General features: G+C 35.0%; 1 protein-coding gene across 1 annotated transcript in view; it reads left to right on the top strand.

The window, feature by feature from the left end:
* The window catches only part of Rab2 (RAS oncogene family member Rab2), a 197,406-nt gene that overhangs the window by 96,417 nt on the left and 78,715 nt on the right, over window positions 1-22,274 (top strand). Inside the window, exon 6 of the mRNA XM_090398372.1 lies at window positions 10,281-10,392. Within this exon, the coding sequence (XP_090254498.1) occupies window positions 10,281-10,392 (112 nt within the window). The remainder of the gene's footprint in view (window positions 1-10,280; window positions 10,393-22,274) is intronic.

The raw sequence follows: 22,274 nt of genomic DNA, 5'->3' as shown, positions 1-22,274 counted from the left end.
TCTCCCTATCCACCAACACTCTCAAGTCCCTGGCCTCATCAATCTCCTGAAGTACAGTTCCACCAATGTGGTATGCTGCTGCTAATCTTTTCACCCCAAAATGCATGACCTTACATTTTGTCATATTAAATTGACATCCATTCTCCTTAGCCCAGAACTTCAATCTATCCAAGTTGTCCTTCAAGATTTTGACATCTTCTGCATTCGCTATTGCCCTACCCAACTTTGCATCAAATGAACTGTTCCTCTTAGATCCGTCCCTATATCATTAATGAACAAATTAAACAGCAGTGTTCCAAGAACAGAACCCAGAAAGCCATTGAGCACAATGTTTGTCCATCTGTGCTATATCTTACTCGCCTTAACAATGTAGATCCACAGTAGGATCTACATTGTTAGGCGTTGTATCATCACCTAATGACAATGCTGACATCCTGGCTTCATTTTTCTCTTCCACTCCTCTATAGATGACTATGGCTATTTACTTTCTCCTTTGCTTGGAAAATCACATCTCATGACCTGCCAGGAAGACATCAGAAGAATCTTGAATAACTTCGGTACTACAAAGCAGCCAGTCCTGATGGAATTGCACCCATTGTGCTCAAGAGATTGACGTATTGCTCTCATCTCGGTTTTGTCCAAAGTAATGGAGAAGGTTATCAACAGTCAACTTCTTCAACACATGGAGAACTGCTATCTAATTAGTAACCACCGGCATGGATTACACCGATGTAGATCCACAGGAGATCTAGTCTGCATCACATACCTTTGGACTTATTCCATGGAAAGGTTTGGAGAAACCTGATGAAAAAAGTTGTTGGAAGTTTTTTCACTTGGTTAGACTATAAATTATATATTTAGTTTAATCCTTTATCCAAGTGTAAGCAAACAAAGTTTGCATCTGAAGTATCTTCAGGACTGGAGCAACTCATGGCAAAGGTGGACTGACTTCACATCACTTGCCTTAGTATTCCATAATGCAAAGCACATCTCCTTGCGGACATGTATAATGCTATGCATTATGGGAAGGGTCACTACCCAGACCAGTTTACCTTTATTGAGGTCTCTTCAGTGGGAGCCAGACCCAGAGGTGATGCTAAGGTTAAAGCAATGCAGAAGTCATTTCCATATACGAGTTGCCAAAAGGTAGTAACATGTATATTTTTTAGAAACTACAACTCATTTTTTAGGAATGTTAGTCAAGTGAGTAATATTTATTATCTGACTAGTTTCACCGATTTTTGCTATCTGCATCTTCAGGGATACAATTGGTAAGCGATATGAAGGTAACAGACTAGGTTTTAACTGACAGTTCTAATTCATACAAAATTAGTGCTGTGCGTGTCGCAGGTGCATGATTTATTAGTTGAGAGACATAATGTTATTGGTGTGATCATTTCTTTAGTGTTTAGTGATTTAATTAAAGTTTTCCAAATATCAGGTAGGATTAGACCTTGATTCTTATTTAGTTTCCTGTAGAACAGGCGACTATAGCAGCTTCCTTGAAGGTTCTGGAATGGTAGTTCTCTTCTATAAAGGGCATGTGACTCTTATCCCACTCAATAAGAATGTTGGTAGTTGCGAAATGGAAAGAAAGGCCTGAAATATTTTCTGTTGTTTCTAACATAGTGTATGTGTTCCTTCTGTCTCGTTTTGAAGCTTCTAGAGGTCTGACCAATGTAACTAACACCACAGGAACAAGGTATATTGTATACTCCAGATTACTTGTAGAACCGATGAGGATCTTTTGGTGATCTTAAAAATTTCCGAATAGTGTTGACTGGCTTGAATATTATTCTAATATTGTATGGTTTTAGAAGGATAGCTAATTGTTTGGAAATGGTGCTAACAAATGGAATAGTTACAGTGTTGATGTATTGGGTATCATCACGTTGTCTTTGTGGTATATCTGAAAAGAGAATCTTGTTGATAAGTCTTTTAGGATAACCATTTAAGGATAGCTCTCTGGATATTGTAGTTAATTCTTCTTGTAAGTCATCTTGGTTTTTGATTTACTGTATAGCTCTTTTCTTAAGCATATGGATAATGCTGAGTTTCTGGGATATATGATGCAACGAGTTGAAATGGAGGTAACATCCAGTATTCATAAGTTTTCTATACACAGACAGGTTGATACTGTTATTGGTTTGTTTCTTTATTAGGATGTCTAGGAATGGAAGTTTTTCATCTTTTTCAATTTCTAATGTGAATTTGATAGTATGGTGGAAACAATTGATTTTGTTGAGATATGCCATTAGTTCTTCTTTCTTATGATTCCAAATGATAAAGATGTCATCAACATATCTGTACCAAGTTGTAGGTTTTGGGGTAATTTGAGATAAGATTTTATCTTCTAGGTCTTCCATGAATAAATCAGCACAAGAAGGAGAGAGGGGGCTACCCATGGCTAATCTGGTAAGTTGTTTGTAGACGGTTTTTTGCCAAACAAAATAGTTCGAAGTTAAACAATGATTGAACAACATAGCGATGTTTCTTGGGAACAAGTTGCCTAAGATGTTGATGACTTCCACAACTAATGTTTGTAAACAGAGATGTGACGTCAAGGCTAGCTAGTATATCATCTTTAGAGATGTTTTTTAATTTCTCAATAAAATGTTGTGAGTTTTCAATAAGTATCCGAGTTGTGAATGTGTTGTAAAATTTTGGCTAGATATATAGACAGTTGGTAAGTTGGAGAATAGATTCCATCAACTATTGGACGTAATGGTGTACCTTCTTTATGTATTTTAGGAATGCCATACAATCTTGAAATCAACGGGTGCATGGATTTTAGCTTTCTTATTAAATCTATGGGCCAGTTAGTCATTCCACATAATAGTTCGTTGGTGTTATGGTTTTTTTGCATAGGATCTGTACTGAGAACATCATAGGCAGACGTGTCTGATAATAGATTATTAATTTTCTGTTCATAATCTTTTGTATTTAAGATAACTAGTATTATTGCTTTTGTCTGCTTTAAGTATGATGATGTCTTTATTATTCTTTAATTTGAGTAGAGTTCTTCTTTCCATTTGGTTAGAGTTGGTGTTAGGAGATCTTGACAGAGCAGAGAGGATGCTTTTAAATTGTAGGTCATTAGCTATTGGGTGTGGTAGCAATGAGATGGCTTTTTCTAAGTTGCAGATGAAATCTATTTTAGGAATAGCAGTAGGTTTTAAGGTGAAATTGAATCCTTTTTTGAGAATTGAGATCTCAGATTTTGTTAAAATGTGATTAGATAGGTTCACTATAACTTGGTTATCTGATACAAATGGTTTAGAGTTAATGTGATTATCATATAGCAGGTTGAATTTATCAATTTGCATCTTTTTGCTGTAACTGAAGGTTTTAGCATAACTGTTGTAAATCATATTATCTAAAAGTTGCCCAGGTATCTTCGTCAAGGTTATTAGAGATGTCTGTGAGCAAATCATAGCATTGATAGTCTATTTGGCTGAGCAAGGATCTTGTATGGCTAATTCTTTCTCTGAGAAGGGCGAATGAAGTTTTGTGGTAAATAATATTAGTTTTTTTGGTTTTAAAATGTTGTTTGAGACGAAGAAATTTTGGGATAACGTTATTGTCTCGGCATCTTTTTAAAAATGTCAGATGGTTTAAACACTTAGCCTTTTTGCATTTTAAACCTTCACGATTGCCTACCTTTAGTTTAGTGATCTCGTCGATCCTGTTCATAGTGTGAATTTTTTCTTCACTACTTGTATTAGAAACTATAACTCATTTTTTATGAATGTTAGTCAAGTGAGTAATATTTATTATCTGACTAGTTTCACTGATTTTTGGTATCGGTTTCTTTTTCTTCAGGGATACAATTGGTAAGCGATATGAAGGTAACAGACTGACAGTTCTAATTCATACAAAATAAGTACAGTGCATGAGACAATACACATGTCGCAGGTACATGATTTATTGGTTGAGAGACATTATGTAATTGGCATAATTTTTATATGCGTTGTCACCTTTATTTTAATTTTAAACCAAAATTTAATACCTTATTATTAAATTACTCTGGATTAGAGAAAGATATTGGAAGTTTTTTCTCACTTGGTTTGACTATAAATTACATACACTCGGGTCTCTTTTTATGCGGATTTGAAGTTATCTGGTGCATGCCCACAGATACAAAACCTTTCGACGCTTCTGCGCATGTCAACAGAAGGAGAATCCATTCCAATAATAGGATAATCCAGCGTTTTCCAAACTTTATCTACAACGGAAACACTTCATGAATCCTGAATTTTCATGGAACACCTTGGTTATTTTGTAATGTATTCATTAATTGTTAATTTAGCTGATTTTTATTATTAATTAATAATTAATTAAATTTGGCCCAATGGAGAAAAAAGCACTAAAGAAAAGAAATTTCTTTGGAAATGAAAATTGCAATTTTAGATCACTTAGCAAAAGGAGAGGGATCTATGGTGATCGGTAAACATTTTAATTTAGGCGAATCTACTATAAGAGCAATTAAAAAGAATGAAGTCGCAATAAGAAAATCTGTAATTTCTGAAACAAAACTAAGTGCCAAATTATCATCGTACTCAAGAGATGCTTTATTAGAAAACACAGAACGAGCACTCGTAATTTGGATTGAAGAATTAACTCAAAGAAGAAATCCTATAAGTGGTTATTTAATTAAACAAAAAGCTCTTCAGTTTTTATGAACAGATGAAGCAATTGGAGCCATCTACTTCCACTTCCCAGGCTGATAAAGAATTTTGGGCTAGCAAAGGATGGTAAACTGGGTTTTTAAAAAGGAATGCACTTCATAACATGAAGATTACAGGCAAGATTGCAGCAGCAGATGAAGAAGCAGCCAAAAATTTTCAAGAGAAGTTAGCCAGAATTATTGAAGATGGTGGATATTGTCCCGATCAAGTGTTTAACGCTGACAAAACAGGATTGTTTGGGAAGAAAATGCCTAGTTGAACTTACATCACAAAGTCTCAGGAAAAAGTAAGTGGGTTTAAAGCAAGTGAAGATCGAGTAACGTTTTTACTTTGTAGCAGTGCATCAGGAGATCAAATGTTGAAATCCCTCCTAGTAAATCGATTTCTAAGACCACCTGCTCTAAAAGGCAAAGATCTAAAACAGCTGCCTGTACATTGGATGGTTAATACAAAGGCCTGGATAATAATTGCTTTGTACCAGAAGTGGAAACATACATGAAGCAAAAAGCTCTCGATTTTAAAGTTTTATTAATTGTTGACAATGCACCAAGTCATCCGCATTTAAAACATTCAAATGTGCAGGTAGGGTTTTTTCCACCCAATACAACAATCATTATTCAGCCATTAGATCAAGGCATGATTGCTACTTTTAAAAAATGTTATATTAAGCACACTTTTAAATTTATATTGGAGAAACTAGGAAACGAATCATTAACAGTAACTGACGTTTGGAAAAAATTTTCTATTTTGGACTGCTTAAATCATGTTGCATCTGCTATCGCTGAAATAAGACCACCACAAATTTAAACGCTTGCTGGAAAGTAGTTTGACCTGGATGTATTGCAAACATCTACATTATCAGATGAAATCATTACGTTGGCACATGAAATTGGTGGAGAAGGTTTTGATACATTTAGCCAGAACGATGTAGACAAATTGCTTGTGGATAATGCCTTAAATGACGATGATGTTATTGGGTGTCATTTAACTTTAGACATCGTCAAAGATCCAGAAAACGATAGTGAAGCGGAAGAAAAACCTGTCACCCTCACTGCAAATATAATTCGAGAAGGTCTTGAACTGTGCAATAAATTGGAAAAGCATTTTCTTGTTAATGACACAAATTCTGAATGAGCCTTTAAATTCCAACGTGAGCTGAAGAACTATGTTTGGATATCAAGAGCTCTATAAAAAATTAATGAAATCATCATCGCAAAGTTTAATCACTGATTACATTGTCAGAAGAAAAAAATCAGCACAGAACGAGAGTGAAGCTAATTCTGTTTGTGAAGAACCATTGCTTTTACCATATAGATCTGATGTGCTGACTATCTCTTCTGGGGTTGATAGTGATTTTACACCAGTTTGCAAATGTTACCGAATATTGTCTAATAGCAATGATAATTCTGATGAAAATGTTAAAAAAAAAAAAAAATTACTTTTGAATAAAATTAAATGAATAAAGCTTTAAAACAAACTTAGGCTTTCTTATTTTCTTGAATTTTAATAAACTTTTTTATGCAATTTTAGGTTTATTTTAATTCATTGCTTTGGTTTTATGCGGTTTTAGAAAATTATGGAACGTATCCCTGATTTTTCAACGTAAGTTTAGGCCTTTTTTTTATGCTATTTTTTATATGCGGTTTTCTGTGGAACATATATACTGCATAAAAAGTGACCCGACTGTATTTAGTTTAATCCTTTATCCAAGTGTAAGCAAACTTTAGTATCAGTGATGTGAAGTCAGTCAGCTTTGCCACAAGCTGCCCCCAGTCCTGAAGATACTTCAGGTGCAAGCTTTGTTTGCATACACTTGGATAAAGGATTAAACTAAATATAATTTATAGTCTAACCAAGTGAAAAAAACTTCCAACATCTTTCTCTAATCCAGAGTAATTTAATAATAAGGTGTGACACTTTTTGTCAACTCATATATGGAATTATGATCTCTGCATTGCTTTAAGGTATCACCTCTGGATCTGGCTTCCACTGAAGAGACCTCGATAAAAGTTGAAACCGGTCTTGGTAGTGACCCTTCCCATAATGCATAGCATTATACATGTTTGCAAGGAGATGTGCTTTGCTGTATGGGAGACTAAGGCAAGTGATATGAAGTCAGTCCACCTTTGCCACGAGTTGCCCCAGTCCTGAAGATACTTCAAGCACAAACTTTGTTTGCTTACACTTGGATAAAGGATTAAACTAAATATATGAAGAAACCTGAAATTATTTTTTAATTTTTATTTTTTTATGTTGGGCCTGTACCTGAGAGGTGGATTGGGAAAGGAGGAACTTGTTTACATTGGATTTAGAAGACTGTATGTTGTATTCCTTGGGAAACACATCAGGAGGAAGACTATTCCAAAATACAGCAGTTGCATGGATGAAGGAAGTGAAAAAGAAACCTGTTCTGTGGGTTTCATGGTGCACTGCGAAGCAATGTTTAGTAGCACGTGTTCCAACACGCTTAGTACTAAGCAGAGGAATTATTGATGCTATTTCAGATAAACATATCTCATGGAAGTATATAGAATACATGTATTGCAGAAACCAGACATCTGTGCAAAAGTGAGAGGAGTGAGTTGGTAAGAGATGGTTAATTAATAAGTCTAATTGCTCTTCTCCGTATTGGGTCAAGCATTTTGAGGGAACTAGGGGTCCACTCCAAATGTGAGAGCAATATTCAATAGCTGGGTGAATTTGTGATGTGTATAAGGTTAACAACTGTTCAGAAGTGAAGTAACATCTTCAGCGAAAGAGAAATCCTAGTTTTTTGAATGCTGAGGATGCAATGGTTGTGATGTGTTTATGCCAGGAGAGGCTTGATGTCAGGGTAATTCCAAGAAGAGAAATCTCATCTTGTCTGAAAATTTGAGTGTTATTAAAAATAATACTGAGAGAAAGTGTTTTTATGATAAATGAGACTGAACTGGGTTTTACTAGCATTGAAATTGACGAGGTTATCTGAGCTGCATTGGAGGATGGATTTGGAGATTAGAATTGAAGGCAGTGGTGGTTGATGCTCTGTAGGTTGAGGTGTGTTGAGCATTTTTACTAACAAATTAACTTTTATTAACATTAACAAAATAATTGTCCTTCCATTGCCTGACATTCCTCTCAATATACAGATTATGTATTTCTATACTCTACATCCAGTGTGTCTCAGAAAAAATAGCCAGAACTTTAAAAGAAATTTCTGCTACTCATTTAAACAGCATATGAAGCTGGTTGCTCTTATCCATTCTCTTAACCACCATGGTGGTCTTGATGTCTATATATGTCCATAATTACATGGTTCCTTTCCTTTAGTGTTACACAGTGATCAGCATTCATTTCAAACAAATTATGGCAACTACAACTGTGTTAGAAATAATTACTTCAATTTCCTGACGTTTTGACCTTCATATTAAGGTCATCATCTGGAGTATACACACATATATACAGAGCCAATCTATTACATTTCAATGAGACAGTGATTTGATCAATGGTTATTCTACTGGCCTGACCTCTAATGAAAAAAAATTAAATAAAATAAGTACATCAAAGCTATATTCTATTTGTAACATCATCAGAGGACAATTTCATATAGTTAGTTTAATTATAACAAAAGTGACATCTTAATTGAACATGAGAGTTGTTATATTAGAGCTAACTAGATTACAGTCCTAATTAACTCTTAAATGGAAAGGTTATGTGGGTAGAACATGTGGCTTCCATAGTATTGGGATTTTTAAACCATTATTGTTAAGATTAGTGTGATAAGAATTTCACATGCCTCCTTAAATTTACGTTCATATCACGTTTTGGTGCGAAAGGCACACAACAGGTGTCTTTCCAGTCAATTCTATGTAGAGTATTCAGGGCATGATCAGAAAGGCCAGCTTTACCGTAGTTATTAAATTAAATGTGTTGTTTGTTCCTTTTTTCTGATAGGAATTGTACATTCTGTTTTCCCTATATAGGACAAATTGCAAGTGCACTGAATACTTTATACTCCAGAGTGGAGCAGCAGAGGAAGTTGATCCTTGGATGAGTTAGATAAGTTCTTTAATTTGCAGGAGGTTTAATGGTGGCATTAAGGTTGTATTTCTGTAGTATTCTGTTTATTTTATCTGCAATTGTTACAGTTTTACTGTAATTTAGTTTATTTTTGTTTTTAAATGAGGTCTTGTGAAGAATTTTCTTGATAATCTTTTGGCTGTAGCCATTTTTCAGGAAGGTATTGCCAATAACTTTTAATTCATCTTTAAGTGCTTGTTCACTGGAGTGGATCTTCAAAGCCCTGTTTTTTAGTGTGTTAATGATACCTAGTTTTTGTGTTGGGTGGTGGTAGGAGTTTGTATATGTATTGGCCAGTATGCGTAGACTTACGGTAAACAGTGAAGAAGATGTGTGACAAGTGTATCTATAAATGGAAGTGCGTTCTGACTTTCAATGTTAATTGTGAATTGTATGCGTTTGTGTTGTTTGTTGAGGTGGCTGAAAATGTATGTAATGTCTGGTGGCAGTGGGACCAGGTAGTGAAAACATCATCAATATATCTAAGTCAGACTTTGGTTTTTAAAGTAAAGGAATCTAGAGCATGTTACTCAAAAGTCTTCCATATAAAAATTAGCAATTGGAGGGATAATGGTGAGTCCATGACTGTGCCTTCTATTTGTAGTAAAAAGTGTTTTGCCTCACAAAATAGCCAGGATGTAGAACATGTGCAAAGAGCGCTGTGATATCGGGCTGGAATTTGTCCTGTAAAAGAAGAATTGTGTCATTATTATTATTTAGGCCTCCAAGGAGTCAAAAGACTCATCGCGGGAGGTCCTTCCTAGGAAACATGTCTATCAAGACTCATCGTGGGAGGTCCCTCCTAGGAAAGACAAAGAATCATACCACTCCTTAAACTCATTGACCGTTCTCGCTCTCACCACTCTATCAGGCAATGCATTCCATGGTTCAACCACCTTCCCATCACTTTTCCAGCGTGATGTCTTTAATTTTGCTTACGAAGTGTTGTGCGTTTTTAATATAGGAGGAAGAATGACCTATCAACTCCTTGAGTGTTGATGCTTGTTTCTTTGCTCAATGATACAGCCCTGATTATCATTCCATGCAAGAATGGAATGATAATTGGAATTCCCTGAAGTAAGTAATGGAGGTGGAACCTCTATTACTTCAGTAACCATGTAAAAGCTTTGAACAACAGTTAATTTCTTACACTTGATATGTGAAATGGCTCATGGCTAATTCACATTATTATTGTTATGAGTTTCAAAAAAAAAAAAGTTCTTAGATCTTTTTTACATGTTCTGTAGCATATTAATCTTGGTGATTAAGCTTTAATTCAGACAGTGAAACTGTTAGTGTTCTTGTAGCTTCTTTTCAATTAAATTTGGATTTTATTTCATGTTTTTTTTTTTCCTTCCAAAAAAAAAAAAAAAAAAAAACCAGTTGTAAATAAATACTGGTGACCAAAACAGTTTTTTTTTCTTTTTCAGATTTCTTATTAAATTGAAAATTAATAAAAAGACTCCTTTTATGTAGTTTTAAAATAATGTAGTTAGCTACAATATTATTTAATTAATTTGGCTGTATTTACAGTGACTTGGAGTCTAGGAGAGAAGTAAAGAAGGAGGAAGGGGAAGCATTTGCTAGAGAACATGGTCTTATATTTATGGAAACATCTGCAAAAACTGCAGCAAATGTAGAAGAGGTAAGAATAAGTTTTATACTTTCTATGTATTAAGTTGCATTGTTTAGTGTAAGTTTTTCTGAATTACATATAAAATAATTTACAAATTACTTAAAATAGCAGTTCCTGTGTTGGAATAGTACTTAATGGAAGTATAACTGCAGATGCTTAAGAATTTCTTCTAATTTAATATTCTGACAATTTCAAAATCTGTACTCGTCATTATCATTTCTTGAAATGTATTCAAGGGACGTACAGGATGCCATTCTAACCCAATGATTTCATTGCTGCTGCTGTCCTATAACACTATTTTTTTCCAAAATAATATAAGTTTATTCATTTAGAGCATCGGTTCCCAACCAGTGGAATGCGTAACCCCCAGGGGGTTACGCATTCCACCTGGGCCATTCAGGGGTACACAAAAAATAATCAGTGGTGGAAAAACCTCATTTCTACTATTTTACATTAAGATAAGCACTGAACAAAAGTGTCAGTATTTAAAAACAGCTATTTTAAAAACAAGGGGTATAATTTATAGAAATGGGTTTAAAAGGGGTACACAAGTGGAAAAAGGTTGGGAACCACTGCTTTAGAGGATAATGACTTTCATTGTCTGTTATGAGTAACTTGAAGTGTTGGCTTGATCTCTAGAGCAAGATTTCTGGATTACCTAACTCATCATTCTAATATGCTTTGTGTTTCCAAACTTTTATGGGTGGCATTATCATTAAAAAATAAAAATAAAATAAAAGCTAGGTATTGCAAGTGATTGGTTTGATCTTTCTCCCAGTCTGTTTATCAGACATGCCAACTTGCATTGCCTATGCATAGCACTCATGGTCTGTCAGTTCTGTAACCTCTCGTGTTTGAAGTTTGGTATAGAAAAAATAAATGTTCTAGTTGCATATTATTGAATAATAGTATTAATAATATCAAGCTTCTTTCTAATATCTAAGTTCATGCTAATTGTTCAGCCCACTGTTTTCCTTCAGAATCTCATCTGAACAGCCATGAATGAAATAAATATATATTTGATATGATTAAAGAATTAGCTTTATTAGCATAATCCCTCAAGACTGGTTACAGTCGACCTTCATCATGCTGCTACCTAAAAAAGTAAATGCGAAAACTTGTAATGACTATAGAATGATCAGCCTAATGAGTCACGTTCTCAAAATGTTTCTGAAAATAATTCAGAAAAGAATATACAGAAAATGTGAGGACACCATCAGTGATACCCCAATTCGGCTTTAGAAACAGCTTGGGAACAAGAGAGGCCCTTTTCTGTTCTCAGATCTTATTTTAAAAATGTATTGACCAAAACAAGGTAATATTCATTTGCTTCATTGACTTCGAGAAAGCATTTGACAAAGTCCAACATGCTAAAATGATTGTACTATTAAAAAGAATTGGATTAGATGGTAAAGACATCAGGATCATTGAAAACTTATATTGGAACCAAAAGGCATCTGTTCAAGTTGATGACATTATTACAGACTCCATTAACATCAAACGAGGAGTAAGGCAAGGATGTGTGCTGTCACCTCTTCTTTTTAACATCTACTCAGAAGCCATATTTCAAAAAGTCTTGGAAGGAAGAAAGGAAGGAATTAGTGTAAATGGTGAAATCATCAGTTACATCTGATATGCCAATGATACAGCTCTTCTGGCTGACAGTATTCAGGATCTTCAAAATCTTTTGGAACTAATAAATGAAGAGAGTGAAAAAATGGGATTAAAAATAAATATCACCAAAACTAAATTCATGGTCATAAGTAAGAAACCAATTCTTAATTTAGCACTTTCTTTAAATAGGAAACAAATAGAAAGAGTGGCAAAGTTTAAATATCTCGGATGCTGGTTAAATGAAGATTGCTCTCCAGAAATGGAAATAAAAGTTAGCATTGAAATGGCAAGAAAAAATTTTCTCTTGATTAAATCAACACTGTGTAACTGCAGTTTAAACTTAACTTAGAGCTTAGAGTACGCATGGTTAAATGCTATATATGGTCTGTACTGCTGTACGGTGCAGAAACTTGAACCTTAAAAACAACATCAATAAAAAGACTTGAAGCCTTTGAGATGTGGTTATACAGACGAATGTTAAAAATTCCATGGACAGCAAAAACGTCCAATCAGGAAGTACTGGAACAAATGGGGAAATCACGTGAACTTTTAGATACCATAAAAAGAAGGAAAACTGCATATCTTGGTCACCTACTTCATAATGAAAAATATAAGATACTTCAACTAATTATGAAAGGGAAGATAAATGGAAGAAGAGGACAAGGAAGACAATGAAAATCTTGGCTGGCAGACATCAGACAGTGGACTGGTATGAACTCTGAGAGACTGCTCAGAGTAGCTGAGAATCGCTCAAAATTTGGCAAGGTGGTCACCGACCTCTGATAGGAGATGGCACTCAAAGAAGAAGAAGAAAGAATTAGCTGTGATTTTTTGCAATGATTCTGAATTTTACCAGTGTTATTTTTTGTTAAATGTTTTTATAGTTTTAACTTTAATTTAGGTGATTTATTTCTTGGTGTGAGACCCCCACACAGAGCACCTGACTTAAGGAGGATTGAGGATGAACAAAAACGATCACATTTAGTCTTTAGGGTGGTTTGTGATCAAGGTTATCTAACCCTTAGCTTACTCATGGTATTAAATGTGCTATAGGTTTTCAACCTGTAATATGACGTATAGAAACGTAAGACATGATAATTAATAAATAACACAATGACTGATTAATAACTTTAATAGTTTAACAACTGTATAACTGAGAGGAGACTTCCATATAGCCTTTAAAGGAATGCAGAGAACCGATCAGGACTTCTGACTTAATGCCCAATCCTCACATTCTCGTGGTGCATTCTGTTAGGTATCTACCCTGGGTACTGAACAAATGAGGATGGGCTGGCAATTTGGGATTTAGCCGACCAAATTATATTCTTATTGGCTTAAACCACAATACTAAATGATAGTACAACATGATTTGTAGGTAGCAGCCAGTTTATATATCTTCAAGATTTTTGAAAGATGTTTGGAGATGCTTTTGACATATATGGGAATCCTGTGGGCTTGTTCTTGTCTAGGTTGATGTGCGGGGAAGTGACTGATTATTTTTTGCGTTGTTTTTGGATTGTGTCCATTTTGTATGTTGGTATTTTTGATTATTTCCAATTCTTGGTTTAAAGAGCCTTCGGAGGAGCAGAATCTCTGTGCTCTGGTTACTAATGATTAGGATTCCCATACCATATGTCAAAGGCATCTCTGAACATCTTTCAAAAATCTTGAAGAAGTATAAACTGGCTGCTACCTACAAACCATTCAACCAAATCCACAATTGGTTACCTTCTCCTAAAGACAAACTTTCACGTCTTATGCTACCTGGGGTATACGAGGTCCCATGCTCCTGTAAATCATCCTACAATCAACAAACACATTTCTGAACATCAAGACCATATCTGTCTCATCAAACCGCAGAAATCTGGCCTCACACAAGACTGAATTGAAAACCCAAACCATAGGATCCATTGTGAAAAAACCAAACTTCTACATAGATCTTCATATAAACATGAACGTTTATATAAAGAAAGTGCTGAAGCCCTACGTCACAGGCCTAATTTGAACCGTAATGATGTTCTTACTATTCCTAAAGTCTAGGAAATTGTCATCCTAAATTGTGTTACATAATTCTATATGCTATCTCATTTTTTTTTCCCAGATATATTTTAATTTATTTCTATAACACTCTACTGCATGTATAGAGGATTCCATAGTAAGCATGCACCATAACTGTAATTCCTAGTATTGTTTGAATTAACTGCTGAAGATGTCCTATGATACTTGGGACAAAATATTTACTTCGTAAAAAATCTTATTACTGTGGTTATGTGTGTATGTTTAGTCATGAATGCTCCACAGGTTTCATTATACAATACAGAAAAGTGCCTTAGAAGATAGAAATAGAATATCTGACAATGTCAATGGAGCTAAAAGATTGATTTGGAGGAAATTGTAGATAGGAAGTTAGTAATGATGTAAATTTTTCATGTAGTACTATCATATCCTGTACACCCCTTGAGAGTACTTGTCAGGAATTTGATGATGCTGATGATATATTTTAATTAGTGTAAAATTTTTGTCTTAGTATCAAAGGCATCTTTGGTATGAATTTCAAATTAAACAAGAACAGAAACTGGTACACTCAACAAAATGGCACGTGTGAACCTGCATGTGTTGTTTTGTTGAATGTACCAGTTTCTGTTCTTGTACATGATGTAGAATGGTCTAATTATATAGTTCTAGTGAAATTAGTTTTAGCAAGATTTAAATAAATAAATAAAATTAAAACAAAAAATGTGTGTGTGTGTGTGTGTGTGTCGGAGCTCCCATGGGCTACCCAGCACATCCCCTAGGTGGTGGATGGGGAGAAACCCTGACTACCACCCGTTTGATATCAGGGCAGCTCTGAATATGTTGAATAAAGAGCCGTTGACCAGCGGTTTTGGGACTGGCGATCCCATGTGAAAATATTGCCATTCACCAACCCGTACTTGGCCAGCAAGGTGAATTTATGGCCTAACTTTCCAAGATGAATCTGACAGAAATAAAATGGCCATCATTCCCTGGAGGCTGGATTGTTACCTACAGCAGCAGACAGTTAAACATAAAGGCAGAGGGTCTAAGAATCCTCGGGTAACCAGATCATGCTACCTTTGGAAACTAGACCTTGGAACATTAAACTGTAGGATTCTGAGCAGTGAAGCATGGCTAACTGAAGAGCTAAAGCAACTAAAATGGTCTTGGACTGTGTGAAGTTAGACGTAATGGTGAAGAAATTCTTCAATTAAAAAACTGAGCCATACTATATTATAGAGGCCAAGATAAGGAAAGAATAGGTAGAGTTGGATTCATGATGAACATAAAATTGACAAACAGCATAATAGAATTTGACAGTATATCTGATCAAATAGCAAGTATTGTTGTTCAAATCTCAAAAAGATACTCTTAAGATCATCCAAATCTATGCACCAACAATAAGTCATACTGATGACGAAATTGAATCCTTCTATCATGATGTATTCCAACTCTACAATAGAAAACATAATTTCAGAATTGTAATGGGAGACTTTAATGCTAGAATTGGTATACAACATTCAGATGAAAGCTCAATGGGAAATTTTGGATATGGCATGAGAGACAATAGAGGAACAAGGTTAATAGAATTTGTAGGGAAAAAACCCTGTATATTCCTTTTTCAAGAAAAAAACACACAGGAAGTGGACATGGAAAAATCCAAATGGAAAAACTAGTGAAATTGACTCTATCCTCAGCAATAAGAAAAACATCTTTCAAGACTCCTCATTTATAAGCCTTCAACATTGGAAGTGACCATCGTATTGTATGCAGTAAAATCCAAATAAACTACCAAAAAGAAAACAAAAATGTTTTGAAGATCAAAGCAAAGTATAGATGTACACAAACTCAACATTATATATTCCAATGCGAACTAAACAATAGATTTAAACATCTTATTGTAGATGACAGTGCTGATCTATCAGAAAGTAATGACGTCATTACCCAAAACATTTTACAATGCTCACTTTAAATAGCTGGTATCACAGAATAGAAACAAGACAAAATTTCTGAAGAAACAAAGAGAAATGAAACAATTAATCTACAGAATAAAATTGAATATGCTGAATTGTGCAAAATGATCAGAAAACATTCTACAGAAGAAATAAGAAAATTCAGTTGTAAATTCGTACAACAAACAATTGAAAACAACTGTAATCTCAAAAAAGCCAAACAGTAATTGATGAACAGCAATAAACGCATGGTTGCAGTCAAACTACAAGATGGAACCATCACCATAGATAGATAGATATGCTATAACAAAAAGAGTTGAAGAATTTTACTCAATATTATCTCAGGATGATGAATTAAATGAAGAAGACAACTACGAAACAGCTGAAGTACCACATATTCTACCAAAAGAAGTTATGTGCAGCATCCAAAGCTTGCAAAATGGGAAAGCTGCAGGTGAGGATGGAACCGAAGGTACCACAGATTCTACCATAAATTATGTGGAGTACCCAAAGCTTGCAAAATGGGAAAGCTGCAGGTGAGGATGGAGTTATAGCTGAACTTCTAAAAACAGGTGGAAAAATAATCTACAAACTCTTAGCAAAACTATTTACTTTATGCATGAAGAAAAATGATGGTTACCCTAATTCTGATATATAAAAAAAAGTGAAGTAAAAGACTTGACGAACTACCGACCTATCAGTGTACTATCAGTAGTTTACGAAGTGTTTACAAAAGTCCTAGTTCATAGGCTTTGTGTGACTCTAGACCTAGCATAACCAAAAGAACAGGCAGGCTTTTGAAGGGGCTTTAGTACAATGGACCATATTCAATTTGTACAGCAGATTATTGAACTGTGTAATGAATATCAATTATCACTATGTCTTGGATTTGGATTTATTGACTATGAGAAAGCCTTTGATTCACTTAAAACTTGTGCAATACTTAAAACATTACGAAACCGACAAGTGAAGGAGCCATACATCAGGACCATGAAATCAGCATACACCAATGCCACAGCAGCAGTTCATTTCAGTGGAAATACAGAGAGGCATAAAGACAGGGTGACACAATATCTCCAAAATTATTTACAGCATGCCTAGAAGAAATATTCAAACTTCTTGATTGGGAAGATCTGAAGATAAATGGAAGATATTTAAGCCATTTATGCTTTGTAGATGACATAGTTATCTTTACTTCAACTGTGCATGAATTACAGACTCGTATCTATGACTCCAAATTGCTAGCAAAACAGCTGGCCTAAAGATAAACCTAAAGAAGACCCAAGTTATGTTCAATAGCTATGTCCAACCAGAAATAATAAAATTCAATAATGAGGAAATTAAACAAGTAGATCATTACATATACTTAGGACAAAAGATATCAATGGAGCAAAATATCATGGATGAAATTAAAAGGTGCATGATGCTTGGGTGGAAAGCATTTGGAAAATTACATTCAATATTCAAAAGCCAACTACCGTTATGCCTGGAGAGAAATGTTTTTAACCAGTCTATTCTTCCTGTATTAACATATGGCTGTGAAACATGTACACTAAATGCAAAGGAAATCCAGAAATTAAGAACAACACAATTTAGTATGGAAAGAAGTATTCTTGGTATCACAAGACTGGATCACAAAAGCAATACGTGGATAAGAAACCAAACCAAAGTTTCTGACATCATAGGAAGAGTGAAACATCTGAAGTGGCAGTGGGCTGGGCATATTGCTTGAAGACAAGATCAGTGATGGACAAAAGAAGTCCTGGATTGGATTCCACGAGAGAAAAAACAACCATGACGCCAACCTAAATCGCAGTAGATTGATGATATCATCAGATTTGCAGGAGTGACATGGGAAAGGAGAGCCATGGACAGACAGTTTGGAGTAATCTTGGAAGGGTCTTCATCCAGCAATGGATCGACAATGGCTGCGAATGATGATGATGATATATATATATAATTTAAGTTAATTCTGGAATTTGTGAAGAACTATTACCCATTACCTTGATGGACCCGTGTTTCACTCAGGATTTCTCCGTGAGTGCAGGTCACAAAGATACCTCCAATGATCTCGATCTTGAGCCTCTTCCATGTTATACCCATAGATTTCACTAGTGGCTCTTCCCATCTTATAGGGTCTTCCTGGTTTTCTCTTTATTCTTGGTTGCCAGTTGAGTATTCTATATGTCCATCTGTTATCCCGAGTCTGGCTATGTGACCTGCCCAAATCATCTTGCTTTCATATATACTGCAGTTACCACATCTTTTATGTCTGATCTCTTTTATTTCCATATTTCTGACATGTTCAATTTTGCTGATGTTACAAATCCTGTGTTCTATTGCATGCTGAATTATTCTGAGAATCTCTTTTCATGTCGTGTTCCATGTTTCTGATCCATATGCGAGTGATGGAAGAATGTTACTATTAAATAGTTTTGCCTTCACAGAGATGTCAAGATTTGGATCATAGCCAAATCTTGACATCTGTTGAATGATAGCCATGCATCTTTCTTTCTCTTTGCTAGATCTTCAGATAAATCATTATTCATTTTTATTGTTTGTCCTAAGTAATTGTAGGAGTCAACTTGTTCTATAGGGATGTTATTAATACATAGGTGACTGTCACTTATGTAGATGTTTTTGGTCCATTTTGTTTTTTCTAGATTCATTTTTAAGCCTATCTTCCTGCTGTTTGTGTATATTTTTTCACCCATTTTTTCTAGGTCTTTTGGGTTGTTGGATATCAGTACTAGATCATCGGCAAACATAAGGATTTGTAGTTTTCCCCCATCTATGCTTATTCCTCTGTTTAGGTCTATTTTTTTTTTCAGAATGTATTCTAAAGTGCTGGTAAATAGATTTGGGGAGATCACATCACTTTGGCAGACCCCTCTCTTTATATTTATAGGTTGATCAAATAGGGTTATTTGTGTGGTCTGATTTTTGTTAATTTCTTTTATCATGTGGATGCAAGTAGGGTCTACATTTATTTCCAGTAAGGCATTGATGACTGCATTGTGTTCTATTGTATCAGATGCTTTTTTAAAATTAGTAAAGAGGAAACATAGAGGGGTTCGGTATTCTCTGCATTTTTCTGTTAGTTGTGAAATGACTGGATAATACGATCTATTGTGGAGAAGCCTCTTCTGAATCCTGCCTGCTCTCTACTGGAGTTGTCTTCGAGAGTGTTTTGGATTCTGTTCAGTATTACTCTGTTCATGGTTTTATATATGTGAGAGAGTAGACATATTGGACGATAATTTTTTATGTCTTCCTTGTTCCCTTTTTTGAATAGAAGTATAGTTTTTGAGGTCTTCCATTCCTCTGGAATCTTTCTTTCTTTGAATCTGGTGAATCTGGCAGTGAAGGCTTTGAAAATAATTGGTCTACCTTGTTGGATTTCTTCAGCCTTAACATGATCAAGTCCTGAGGCTTTACTTTACTCATTTTACTTAAGGGCATGTTCTATTTCTTCTAGAAGTACATCTGGTATATTGCTTGGTTTTGGAATGATAGGTTCTGAAACTTGGCACTTAGTTGCATAGAGATCATTATAGAAATTCTTCACAATTTCTTCTATCCTTTTTTCTATTAGTATGTTTTTCTCTATTTTGATCCTGTAAAGCAGATGGAATTGACTGTTTAAAATTTAGGTCTTTCTCTATTTTTTTTTCAGGCTGGTTTTTGCCTGCACTGCTTCTCTTAGTTTTTGTGTCCTGAAAGATTTGTAGTCTTCTGGAATTCTTTTCCTTAGTAACTTACAGATAATTTTGTATTCTAGAAAATTTTCTTCAGATTTCTTCCGTTCTTTTCGCTTTTTCAGTAGTTCTATATTTTGAATTGAGAGTTGTTCTCTTTTCATTTGTTTCACAGGAATTTCTGATTTTTTTCTTGCACTCGTTGAATTTATTAATAAATCAATATAGTCATCATTTATGTAACAGTTCTTAATAGTCCATTCGGTCTCTTCTATGTACTTCCTGAACTTGTGGTAGTCTATTTGTTTGGATTGTCTTTTGTGGTTTGATGTTGCCCTTATATGTTCTTTTTTTGTGGTCTATTCTTATAATGGCTCTGAGGAGTCTGTGGTCAGAATCTATGTTGAAGTATGTTTTGCCTATTGTACCAACATTTTGTACCAGTCTTTTACAGTCTATTAAAATGTAGTCAATTTTATTTTTTGTCTCCATTCAGTGATTGCGAAGTCCATCTTCTTCCTGGGTGTTTGTTGAAAAAAGTGTTCACGATAAAGAGTTGTTCAGCTGCAACAAATTCAGTTAATCTCTCTCCTCTTCTATTTCTTTCTCCCAGGCCATGTGGTCCTATAAACTTTTCGTTTTCTTTTCCACATCCTATTTTGGCATTAAATTCACCATCAACGAATGTGTATGTTGACTTGTAATTTAATGCCTGTTCAGGATTCATGTAAAAATTTTTTATTTCTTGATTATCAGCTACAGATGTTGGAACATACCAGGATATTAATTTTATTGTTATATTGTTCTCTATTCCAATTAAGAGTACACCTATTCTTTCAGATATGATGTTACAAGAAAGAATCGACTTGGTGAGCTTAGATTTAACAATGAAGCCCACTCCACCTTGTTTGCTATTGTTTGAGGATGCTCCGAGGAGTATCAGTGTGAGACACTGTACCATCTTGCTGTCAGTTCTTTCAATTTTTTTGTTTCATTCACGAGCAGGATATCTAAGTTGATATTGGTTAGTTCTTTGATTATTAAATCTATTCTGTAGTCTGTCTCTTGCTAAAGTTCGAGTATTGAGGGTACCGATTGCCATTTTCATAGATTTAAGAGGCAGCCTGTTTTCATCTGCAAGATTTTTAGTACCCCTGGTCTCACTGAGTGCCTTACCACCACTGTGAAAAGGTGAGTGTGATCCACACAGGACTCGGGGCCATTTCTGTTGTTGTAGTAGTGGCATCTTTACTGTGGTCGCATATACACTTCTCCAGACCAGGGTTCTGAAGTGTTCACCAGAGATCTGAGAATGATGATGTATATATATATATATATATATATATATATAATTTAAGTTAATTCTGGAATTTGTGAAGAATTATTACCCATAAGAGGGATAATTTAAGTTCATCATTTCTACTTAGATTTGGTCAGTGTAGCAAGGTGTCACAACTCTCTTTGTATAAACGTTCCAAGAGATTGTTACCTTTACAAAGAACTTTAATTTTCTTTCAAAGAAAGCAGTGTCTGGTGGTGATAGCATCATTCACAATACCCAAATGCTCTGGCTCATGGAACTTAACTTAGTTTAAATGTTCATCACATCACGTGGCTGCAAAAAAAAACCATGGCGAAAACAATTTGGAAAGGCAATTTTGTAACATGGAGAATCAATGCAGTCTACCACAGGACATAATGGAATATTTGTTTTGTGGACTTTTGGCAGTCCATATAAATGAGGAGGATGCCCAAAGGTAACACTTCAATGTTATGTTTTTAACTGGGATGAGGAAACCAAGAAGAAATTGAAGTGTTACCATGAGCATCCTCCTCATTTACTGCAGTAGACTGCATTGGTTCTCCATGTTATAAAATTGCCCTAATGTTCTTTGCTCTAAATTGCTGCTCTCCCAAGAAGTAAATCACATCAAGTCCACTTTTTTTACTAATGGTTTTACCGAATTATATGTTGACAAGATTATTTATACTTAGTTTCCTTGTCATCTGCCTCTCATTAAAATGATGAATCAGAGGTGGTCCATCATGTCACCATTCCCTATGTTAAAGGCATCTCAGAAAATATTGCCAAACTACTTAGATCCATTGGTCTGCAAGTGTCCTTGTGTCCTATTAACAAAATATCTACTTTTCTCTGCTTAGTTAAAGATAAACCTCTGCCTTTAGATCACCTTGGAGTATATAAAATTTCTTGCAGCGTGGGTTATATTTTGACTAAAAAAGGTAGATCTGCAGCCATGCATCATGATGAATACTTAGATTATGTCAAGTTCCATGAGCCAGAGCAAACAGGTCTTGCAGAGCATGTTATCAAAACCAGATACAGAGTTCTTTGGAAGAAAATTAAGGGTCTTCATAAAAGTGATGAACTCTTGGAACATTTATGCAAAGAGTTGTAAGACCTTGCTACATCAGCCAAATCTAAATACACTATCTGATCAAAAGTATCCAGACACCTACTCGAAACTGTAATCAGCCTTTTCCTGTGACATATTTTCCAGTACTGGACATTAATACGGGGTGGTCCACCCTTTGCTTCTATGACAGCTCTAACTCTGCCGTGGAGACTTTCTACCAGGTGTTGGAATGT

This window comes from Typopeltis vanoorti, chromosome 9, assembly GCF_054136105.1.
Source record: "Typopeltis vanoorti isolate ZY-2024b chromosome 9, IOZ_Tvanoo_1.0, whole genome shotgun sequence".
NCBI classification, from domain to species: domain Eukaryota; kingdom Metazoa; phylum Arthropoda; class Arachnida; order Uropygi; family Thelyphonidae; genus Typopeltis; species Typopeltis vanoorti.
Note: the sequence above shows the minus strand (reverse complement) of the source record. Positions and strands in the feature narration are given on the sequence as shown.